Source organism: Dermacentor andersoni, chromosome 3, assembly GCF_023375885.2.
Source record: "Dermacentor andersoni chromosome 3, qqDerAnde1_hic_scaffold, whole genome shotgun sequence".
In the NCBI taxonomy this organism is placed as follows: Eukaryota; Metazoa; Arthropoda; class Arachnida; order Ixodida; family Ixodidae; genus Dermacentor; species Dermacentor andersoni.
This window is the reverse complement of record NC_092816.1, coordinates 223,863,627-223,874,996: the sequence shown is the minus strand read 5'-3', so window position 1 is coordinate 223,874,996 and position 11,370 is coordinate 223,863,627. Positions and strand designations below refer to the sequence as shown.

The 11,370-nt window shown below is 45.3% G+C and overlaps 1 protein-coding gene across 1 annotated transcript in view; it reads right to left on the bottom strand.

The window, feature by feature from the left end:
* Window positions 1-1,236: 1,236 nt before the first annotated feature.
* Window positions 1,237-11,370, bottom strand: part of nes (lysophosphatidylcholine acyltransferase 3 protein nessy) — a 230,219-nt gene continuing 220,085 nt past the window's right edge. Inside the window, exon 12 of the mRNA XM_050183807.3 lies at window positions 1,237-3,992. Coding sequence (XP_050039764.2) covers window positions 3,876-3,992 — 117 coding nt within the window. The 3' untranslated portion in view covers window positions 1,237-3,875. The remainder of the gene's footprint in view (window positions 3,993-11,370) is intronic.

The following is an 11,370-nucleotide window of genomic DNA, read 5'->3' as shown; positions in this document are numbered from 1 at the left end:
CCTCACTGAAAATTATGAACTCTCAGGGATACTTTTCATCCTGTAAAATATTACAGATTGCAATATTTCACTTTATTTTCTCTGGCATTATGCTTTCATTTTCTTCTGCGTGGAGGAAGGGCTCTGTAGTAGCATGACTGCCATTGTTGTGAACCCAGCTTCGTCATCTGGCTGTCATCATACACTCATCGCCGTCCATTGTCCTCGTGCTGCCGTTGTCACACTGCCGTTGTACCACCGTTATCATTTCACAGACGTCCTCCAAGTGCCGCCATCGTCATACCGCCTTTTTCTTTCAATTGATGCTATTCCTTCGTCATTCTATTGTTGCCACTGCATCATCATCATAGTTATCATCACACTAATTCTCATGGGCAACCTTGGCAAGCAAGAGCCATACCAAAGTAGGCTGATCCCGGACATTGCTTATGTTGCATGTAGCCGAAGCAATAGAAGTCTCAGAATGACTGCTACATATCTGAAATAAACGTGACTTTAGCAATAGGGTGTTTGGCTACATGGCTTGAATGCTAATCACATTTGTTGACAGTCATTGTGAGATGGGTCCTGCCTTTTTTTTTTCATGCTTTTTGAACTACTTATAATTAATATGTGAAACACGAATATGTTGCCAAATATGGGTCACTGCCTTTAGTAAGGCGAAGTGCTGGGTTCGTTTGAACATGGTAAAAAAAATTAAACCAGCAAACTATAAGCATACACAGAGACAAGTACCCAGGACGATTCTAAAGCAGCGTCATCCTGTGCACTTCTTGTCTTTGTGTCTGCGTCAAGTTTGCTGGTTTAATTCTCTGTTTACAGCCAAGAGCTCCCAAACTCTGTTGCGAGCATACTTCCTGGAAGTACTCATGCAAAAGTTGAAAGCGGCCAGTGACAGTTGGCAGGCTATCTGAAATGTAATATTACCTGCTGTTCAATGATCTACCATTTCTTTGACTGGCAAGTAGAAAATGAAACTAGAATGCAAATTCTGCAAGATACTCATAAGTGCCACACCCTATTTTGTGCTAACTTTAACAATCGGTGCAAACTCACTAGGCATACCTAGTAGTTTCCTAGAGGTAGTCTAGGGGTACCTAGTGATAGTCTAGATACCTTTATACCTTAAGCTAAATTTACTATATCTACTAAATACAAAAGGTATATGTTGGCATCCAACAAAGGGCTGGATTACCAGCCAGCTGTTGAATACATAATGAAACATCAGGCAGCATCCACAAGTCAAAACAAAACTTTTATTATTTATTAAGGCACCTTCATGTATGCTGTGTAATACTGCACAAGAGAATGAATATGATCGTAAGAAACCAACTGCATCAAAATCAAAGTTAATGAACCAATAAGGCAGGAAAGCCTTCAGCATACTCCACCAATGCAGGGCAGCTGTGGTTCAACATGCATGAAGAAAATGGACACCATAAGCTGCCACAGCACCATTTTGGCATTCTGCGCTGCTCCTTATCACCCACACTGCATTGCCAACTCTAGTGCCATTAAAATTGCAACCACACAAATGCTAATAACAACAGCAAGCGCCAGCCAATTTTGAAACGCACCACGCAGAATTATGACAGTGAGAAGGAGCAAATAATGTGCAAGATTGACTCAAAAGCTATCTCGGCCTCATAGCCAGTCACCAAGTGCCATTGCAACGATGTGACGATGTGATGCTTTTCCACTATACTTGCATAGGCATATTATTCAAACAAAACTTCATGCTTTTCTATTGCGTGTCACCTGCAAAGGGTGCCAAAGCTTCGTCAGTGAAGAAACATCGACATGTCCTGCCTCTTTGTCTATGCGCTAAGAGACAACAGGCTATTTCTTGACAAAATCTGCCAGGCTGTACAGCAAACCCTGAAGAAGGCAGGCCAATGCTTTACAAAGGTGAACTTATCGAATGGACAGGGCCGCTCTGCAATTTTGACTACATATTGGTTCAGTCCAAACTAGCACCAGCACATTTCACTCCATCACAAATGAAATAAAAGGCCTATTAACCATGAGAGGAAAAAAAAAAAACTGATATCGGGGCAACATGCTGTGAGTGTTCAGCAAACTCAGTGCCACTTAGCAGCTTGTCTATATCATTATCATCAATTTGCACTCCAGCATAATGAAAGGGCTTTGTGCGCTTGTCAACATTTTTGGCACTGAGGCAAACTCAGTGCCAAGCTGCCAGATGCATTGCACTGCATGGCAGCCAAGTACAAATTTTAAATGTTGCATGTGCACATAAGGTGTTGGAAAGCTACTGGCACGGAGCACATTGAAGCACAGAATGAGTCTCACCATACCAGGCCAGTTTCAGAAAAAGGCTTCGACAAGGAGTGAGCTCCCCAATGCATGATGTGCAAGGCTTGCCACAATGGCACCCGGGTATATGTGATCTAACATTTGCCTCGTACAATGGCCAGAGTAAAACATTGTCCTGGTGGTGAAAATTATTTAATGGTATCTACGCCTGGTCTCGGTATTACTATCATGATAATATCCTACCACCTGGAGCAAGACAAAATTCACCTACTCAAGGCAAGAAGGGGCTGCCGCCATCACAGAGCACTCAATCCCTCAAAAATGAGAGTGAACCATAGCTGCACCCATCTGCTGACACTATAACAAGGCATCTACGAGAGAACCATTTTGCTGCTCGAGCATGGTATCCCATCGAGAGACAGCCACAACTCTGTGGAGATTGCAACCAAGCCCTACACTATCGATTCTATTTACAGGGAACAGGTCGACTCCAGTGCACTGTGATAAAAGTAGTTCAGCTGCCTTTATAGGATCCACTACTTTCAGCTGAGCTAAAGTTGAGACACTTCCTAAAACGATGCACCTAAATGAACTGCTGATTGAAAAGACCTAAGTATCTAGCTCCCTCTGGTATATTCCACATAACCAGAGAACAAAATGCAGCCATCTCGAAAGAAAGTGTGTCCATACCTTAGTCATAACAATGCACAAGTACCTGGACAGAATTCACAGCTCTGAGCACAAACACAGCCCTTCAGTTAGACAAGCAATTTGGTCCACGTGACCATCCTCGAAAGCGGCGGTCCAGGAAGGGGGCACAAACCAAGGCACTCGATAGGAAACAAGAAAAAGCAACACAATGTCAACAGCACAACCATGCAAACTTGCAGCAGCGAACAAAAAGTTGTCCACAACACTGAAGATGTATTTTCGTGTGAGGAGACTTGAGTGGCCTCAGCGCAAATGTGCTTATGATTGTACTGCGCTTAGTATTACGCTGACGGAAGAACTAAAGAACGAACATAAATGTGGATGTGCATGGCACAAGCTTTTGTTCCTTTTTGTTCATTCTTTAGTTCTTCTGTCAGTGTAACACTTAGTGCAATACAATCATGAACGTCTACCAACTAGCCCTGTTCATTGTTTTACTAAACAAATGAGCTGCTCGGCTGCTCAGCACACTTGGGGATGAAGAAGTCGCAATGCATAGCAACATCTATTTGTTCAAGACTACAGTTATGCTTCACATTGGCACATCTTGGCATTGATGTGCCACTTGATGTGTCGGAACACAGTTTGCACCTGAACCCAAGAACAGGACAAAACAACAGGCAAGCTAAGAGCCAGCTGATGATGCACAGTACTGGCTGTTGTACACACTTCAGGTTCAGGTACGAGCTATGCTGCGACTTCATTGCATGCAGCAACAAAAATCCGAAGATTAAATGTGTCATGTTTGCAAATGGCGGAGACTATTTGTGTACATCCTTCCTCAAAGCTTCAAAACTGCTGGCAAACCTTTCTATGACAGGCTCGCATTTAGCTACACCTTCCCAATAAAAAAAGAAAACCAAACAGGGCCTCGTGAGCGAGTTGCATCACTCGTTCTTGGCAGGTGCTTGAGGTGGCCTGGGTAGAGCCTTCATCACAACGATTGATAGTGGCATCCAGCTCAGGTAGATGATGTGCCCAATCCAATAGACTCGGCTGTATGCCTGCACAAGACACAGCAGCGCACGCAGTTAACAAATCTGACCAGTACTCAGGTCATTAAGAACAAAAATCACATCCTGTTGGCTATAAAAACAAATTGTATCTCATCTACACTAATTTCATCTACAGCATGATCAGACAATGGACAGAGGAATTGACACGATACATTGCTCGTAAGTAAAAGTTTCAGTGAAAGGAAACTTGCTCATGCAAGTTAGGAGCAATTCACAGCATCAAAAAGAATACACAACCAGGAAGGGAGAGATGTGAGTAAATATGGCATTGGTTATACCATTAAAATAGCCATTTTTTTCTACAGAAGCTGACATCAATTTGGCAGGAGGGTTCACATACAAGGATAAAAAGAACTGACAAATTGCTCTTTTCTTTCCTTTTTTTTTTGAACCAAATTTCTTATTAACATGTAGAGACTAACCCAAAAATTGTGATCAACACCTATTCTTTTATTAAAAGCACGTATGTGATCCAAAAATTCATTTTTATTTGCATGCTGCTAGCCCCTTGTTGGTTCATTGTCGTTGCTGGCCCACAGCGCATCATCTTCAGTGTTGCCCAGGCAGTTTGAGATTACCATTTTCATAAAACCACAAGTGAATGTATTGAAGAGAATTGTGGTCCATGCCTCCAGGATCATTACTCTCCAGTGACCTGGAGGTGTGGAACAAATTCTCAAGATGACACCAGTTTCCAGATATTAATTCCCAAGCTTTGTGGAGAAATGCATTGACATTTCAGTTACCTCTCTGCTTCAATGCCTAAAACGATGTTTTGATAAGTAAGGTTTAACAGCACATATCTCGTAAATGGTGTCATTCACATAACTATCTTCAAGTGGATATGCCTTGCAGTTTGGCCTGCTAGAATTTGTAAATTGCAATATGTGACAAAAGGTTATTAGTTAAAAACTTTGTCAATGAATGTTTGCTAATTAGCTGACTATGCATTTCATTTTTTTTTATGCTAGTAATGTCTGCCTCTTCAAGTAGACCAGCACATGGACTAGAATTCTGCTATCACAAAAAGGCAATTTTAAAAAATTCCTGAAAGTGTTCACTGAAACAGCCTGTGTCTGTGATCTGAGACAGGAAGAGCCATGGCATCAACCTGAAGAGAAGTTGAGTCATCAGGCACATCGCAGACACAGCTCGCGTCAAATTCGTCAGCAGAACTGAGGCACTTGCCATGATGCGAGCTTGACGGACACAAAAACGGATTAAAAACATAAAGTGCACTGGAGCCCTGGTGAATGGGAAGGAGAGCAAAAGGAAACAAGAAGGGATGATGGCGTGCAGCAAGTTCAAACGGCGTTAATAGAACTGTTGAATCGTTGAAAGCAGCACAGGAAACAGGCGCACGGGCAGAAGAAAAAGGAGAAATATCGGTGTCAGTGGCGACAAACACTCGAGCAGAAGACAGAGGCAAACCTTGAGAAAGACTGCTACACAATGGAGTCAGCACTAGTTCTGCATGGGCACAATCAATAACTGCGTGATGAGATGGCAGGAAGTCCCATCCTAGAATGATGGCATGAGAGCAGTGAGGAAGAACAACAAACTCAGTGTGGTAGAAACTGTCTTGTATGGCAACACGGAAGGTGTATCTTCCTAAAGGCTCAATTGGCTGAGTGCTTGCTGTATGTAGCAAAATGGCAGAAAACAGCGTCACGAATTTTCGGACTGTACGGCAAAGCTGATCGGCAATCACTGACACTGCAGCACCCATGTCGACAAGTGGGTGAACGAGGATACCTTCGGTGTAGACTTCAATGACGTTCGCAGGGAATAAACGAGGGCTTTAGCAGTTCGATGAGATCGCAGTTATTGCCCCCGGAACTGCACCTTTTAGTTTTCCTAAAATAAAACTAAAGGGCAGCAGATAATTGGGGACAGTGAACGTCGAGGGGGAGATGGAGGCCAACGGGTGCCGAAGCTTCGGGGAAGAGGAGAAGAGGAAGCGAAGGGTGGTACTGGTGGAGCATAGCGGGACTGGGAGTCAGGAGCATTCTCTTGTGCTCTTGCAGTATCGGGAGGGTACCAACTCTGCCGGAGGCAGAACCGTGCCACATGGCCAGCAAAGCCAGACGCGTAGCAGTTGGGCCAGTTGTCTTGGGTATGCCATGAATTGTGAACAGGGGGGCCTTGGTTGGAGTGCACAAAGCTGAGCCAGGTGGAGCGGTTGTGGATACACACTGAAGCCACTTCGGGGTGTGTAGTTCACAGCTTCAGAATGCGACGTGTAGAAGCTGCTTGTGGCTGTGTAATGCGCAACTGCAGGCAGAGGTCTTAGACTGGCGACGATAGCAGCGTACATGAGTGGAACCGGCGCTGGAGGTGGCTGATTAGCGAGGGGCAGTGCGTTGCTGACTTGTTCGTGTATGACCCATCGGAGTTCGGAGACAAAGAGGACCCAAGACGACTGGATAGCAGGCAGAAATGACAGTTGGCGCGCGACTTCCTCACGAACAAATTATTTGATTAGATCGGGGAATGAGTAGTGGTGGGCAGGAGCAGCACTGGAACTGTCAGTTAGGGCCAAAATCGTGTCGTCCGGCACGACAGCTCGGCGTGTAGTAAGGCGTTGTTTGCAGAGCATGTCGCAGCTCTGGCACAGTGTAATCATGTCGTCAACCGCTTGAGGATTTTTTGCCAAGAACATTTAGAAGGCGTCATCCTCTATGCCTTTCAGGAAATTTTTTATCTTTTCAGCTTTGGGCACAGCGGGATTAATGCGCCGGCAAAGGTCAACTACATATTCAATGTAGCTAGTGAAGTTTTCACCCTTTTGCTGAGCGTGACCATGCAAGCACTGTTCCGCGCGAAGCTTGCGCACAGCAGGGCAACTAGACTTCTTTGAAAGAATGCGTGAATGCTGTCCAGGTGGAAAGGGTGTATTCATGATTTTGGAACTAGAGATTAGCGACTCCAGAAAGACAGAAGATGACATTAGTCGGTTTCGCTGTGTCACCCCATTTGTTATGAGCATTTGTTGTATACAGTCATATGACGAGAGCCAATCCTCCATGTCGTGATCATCAGTGCCACTGAAGACAGGAGGATCTCGTTAGCATAGAGAACAGGAGCAGAGGGTAGGCGATGCCTAGACAGGAGTGGGCTGCGCGGCGCCCTCAAGCATGGCAGAGACAAGAGGGAGCGTCTGGCTGCGGAGTTCCAGGTCGGTAAAGGGCCCAACACCTCCCCCAAATTTTCGATAGGTTTTCTGAGGTAATTAACCCTTTGAAGGTTTTTGCCGTACATGTACGGTAGCGGTTTTCTGTCCCGCAAGGTCTTCGCCGTACGGGTACGGTTTCGACCCTCCATTTGAAATTTCGCGCCATAATGACGATGCGTGTTCAGTGGGAGGTGCTGCCACCTCTTAGGACTTACAAGAAGCGTTTGAAATTTGTGGTACCTTCTTGGAGAGATAAACGGAACTGATTTCTAGCTTCAGCGCGTCGCGCAGACTGCGGCAACGCCCCTTTTGCGGTTTCGGTTTCGCCGCGTGATCGCAATGGAGGCGCGCCAAACGTCATTTTTCTCTTTGTCGACACTCTCTTGCAGGCACGGTGGAAGTTGATTTCTATCTTGATTGGCGGTGCTCTTAGCTTATCACCATGCTCACGACGTATTCTCGCTCTCTGCGGCAATGCGCTTTTGCGGTTTTGGTTCCGCCGCGTGATCGCAACAGAGGCGCGCAAAACGTGATTTTTCACTTTGTCGGCACGCTCTCTTAGGGGTGGCGGAAGCTGATATCTATCTTGATTGGTGCTGCTCTTAGCTTATCACCATCGCTCGCAAGGTATTCTCGCTCTCTGCGGCAACGCGCTTACATGATAGGGTACCTCAGACCTCTGCCCAAGGCAGCCGCACGCAGAGAAGATGTCGTGTGCGGCAACACAACTTGTCTCAAGAGGAGAACAGACAGGCATTTTAGGTGTGCAGAGTGCGATAAGGCGCTGTGCGTAGAACCGTGTTTCCAGGAGTACTACGCTCTGAAATACTATTGAACATTTTGCAGTTCTGAGTGATGCCGACACCAAAATACTGTTCCTAATTTTTTTTTTACTATTTATTCCTGACTTTATACATTTTGTAAATTCAAGATCCGCAATAAAGTAATTTGACCACCTGGGAAAGTTTTTTCCAAAATAATTCGACCCTCAAAGGGTTAATGAGGCTGTCAGAGAGCCACACAGCTCACAGCGAGAGGCCACACAGCTCAGGCGATCCGGGCACACGGCTTGAACTAAACTCGTCGTTGTCTTCCTTGAAGCAGTGCTTACCGCTAGTGAACACTATATCTTATGGCAGCAAACTACACTCGGTTGACATGAAAGAGAAATGTGAGGAGTTAAGCATCCTTCAGATTCATCAACTGTTTTATTTTGTTGTGTTGATGCGGTATTATTAAACCATGGGTCTATACTATTTATGGTAAAAAGTTGGGCAATTACGATGTACCAGCTATATTTAATGAAATACCTAGTGATTTATCTCTTGCAACTAGCAATAAAAAGACCATGACTGATATAAGAGATTGGTGCGTAAATTTAATGCCTTGTCTATGGCTTGACTTGTTTTGTATGGGTTACTTTGTGTTGCCAGTTTTATTGACGATGTCGTGTAAATTTAGACAAAAAGGGCACGTATATGAAGTTATTTTTTTGAAAAGCTTCCTCACCCGCTGCCTGACCAGTGAACAAGCAGAACATGCTTAGGTGCGTCAGAATTTATGTATGTATATGCTGTACTGACAAATAAACTTTGATTTACACCTGCCTTCTTGTGCTACAGACAGGAACTACATAACCCGTGGAGCCATCGTAATCAGGCAGCTGGCACCGATGAGGTGCCCCCTTCTGCGCCTCATGCACCTTCGCGATGCCTGGTTTTTGCACAGGACTACCAAACTTTGGCAAGAGTCAACCAGGCAAAGCACTACAACAAAAAGCGCACACAAGCTACCTTCCAGGCTGGCAACTTGGTGCTCCGGAATATGCACTGGCTGAGTAAGGCGGCCATGGGATTCACAGCCAAGTTTACCCCTCAAGGCAGAGGGCCATTTAGAGTGGCTGCGCACATTGGATGCAATACCCACAGACTTAAAGACCCAGGCAACAGAAAGGCCTCGCTAATGCAGAACAAGTGAGCGTTTATCATGTGCCTTGGAAGCCCTCTTCACAGGCTAAAAGGGGGGATCTGTGGGGGTACCGGGTTGACACCAGGCAGCGTAGAGTCGCAGGAACGAGACGGTAGGCAACCGTGTGTGGCGGACGAAAAGAGTAAATGGTGGCATGCATGGTCGGCATGGCAGGAGTCCGCGACAAAAAACAGAATAAGTGAAGCTGTTTGGCAGAGCAAGCCACGTCCGGTGCGGCTGAACTGAACACAGACTGTGTGTGCATGCACCGAGGATTTCCTTAAATAAATAACGTACTTGACAGCCTTGATGCCATTAGGTAGCATACGAGGGTTTATTAGCCATGTGCCCGCTTTCCCACGTTCATGTTTTATCTGATGCCATTGGGCAAGCGACGTTTCACACCTGCCTAGCTCAGAGCTGAGTGTCATTGGCTAACACTCCCAGGGTTAGATATAATAATTGTAAATACCCAAGGCAGTGGCTGGATCAATAGCCATCACTGTAGCACAATTTGCAGTGCAACGCATGTATGATATGAAGGATCTGGGTTCAGCACCCACCACTTCTCCAATTTTCACTTTTCCTCATTATTTTCTACATGTCAAAGACAACGACAGCTAATTACCAGTATGCTTGGCTTGGCTTAATTGCCAGTTGGCTTTGTATTGTCACGATTAACGAAAATCGAGCCCTGCTATTTCCCTTCCTCTCATTCATTCATAGCAAGGGTCCCGAACCTAGCTACCTTGATGCCATTAAGTAGCATACAAGGGTTTATTACCCACATGCCTGCTTTCCCAAATGCATGTGTTATGTCACACCACTGGACAAAAATGGATGTTCCATGCTTGCCTAGCATGGAACCGAGTGGCACTGGCTGACACTCCCAAGGCTAGATATAGTGAACATAAATACCCAACATACAGGCTAGATTAATAGCTGTCGCCGTAGCGTGAGACTGCAACTGAGGAGTATGATGGGCACACGTGCTGTGGCTCCACGGCAGCCACGGAGATGCGTGTGCATGGTGTATGCGCATACGTATGCAATGCGTTGCTCGCACTTTACATGCCCCGGGCAGAATCGGTTGCCCGTAGGAGCGGGAGATTGCAACTGAGGAGTATGATGGGCGCACAGGCTATGGTTCCACAAACAGCCACAAAGATGCATGCGCACGGTATACATGCATATGCTTTCTGCATCCAATGCAATCCTTTCTGACGCCAACGCTAGCTAAAGCGCTGTACAGCTCGCTCCGCTCAGGCAGCTTGTAAGCAGACCATGTTTGTCACTCTGCTAGCCCTCTTGTGGCTAAGCGGAGGCCGCATTTTTCTCCTCAGCTGCCAAGTGGAGTGCACAAACGCCAAACTAAAGCACTCTAATCCCGCTTCTGACGTGCAGTCATGGCAAAAAGTCCAGAAAATCAGACGGTGAATATCAGACCTCCTTATACGTTGACTCTATGGGGTACGTGGTTGTGCTGTAAAGCGGTTTGAATTATCGGACATGTCCTAAAAATCAGCCGTCCGGAAAATCAAACATTGGCTGTACACTGGCAACTCCTCCAGCCAACGATACAGTGTCAAAGATGATTTATTACGATTCCTCTCTGTTACTCGAGTCAGCATTAGTGCGACTTTCATTCCATTTCAATATAATTACAGCTACCTTTCCCTGATAGAAGCACAAATTCCCTGGGAATTCCCAGTTCTTCCAGTTGGTAGGCACCCTGGACTTCTAAAATGCACTTTATTATTCAAAAGCCATATGTGAGTGGCCGAAATTGGCTCTACAACGCGTGGGCTCTGTGACTATGATGAAGCAACAATTGTCTTCACACCTTGCTTCACAGCATGGTGGTGGCCTTCACAATATTCGCCAGTGCGCTAACAAAATGACTTATTAAAATTTTTTTTATGAAACGATTTGAATAGGTGTAAACACTCCGTGTTTAGTATTTTCCCTAGATATGTTCGATTGGCTGATATTTTCAAGAGTAGATGCAAATAAACTTACCAAAGCCTATTGCGATCCATATTATGGTGAGAGTTAGAAGTCAGCGAGTGAATAATAAGACAATCTAACTGTTGAAAGGGGTAGATATTAGTGCAGCTAGACTCTATCATACGCGTCTGAATGCACCTTACAGGAATGGAAGTAGCCAAAGAAGTTTTGCAGCAGCTCTGGAAGGAGCAAATTTGGCACTTTGGAGCAAGTTTG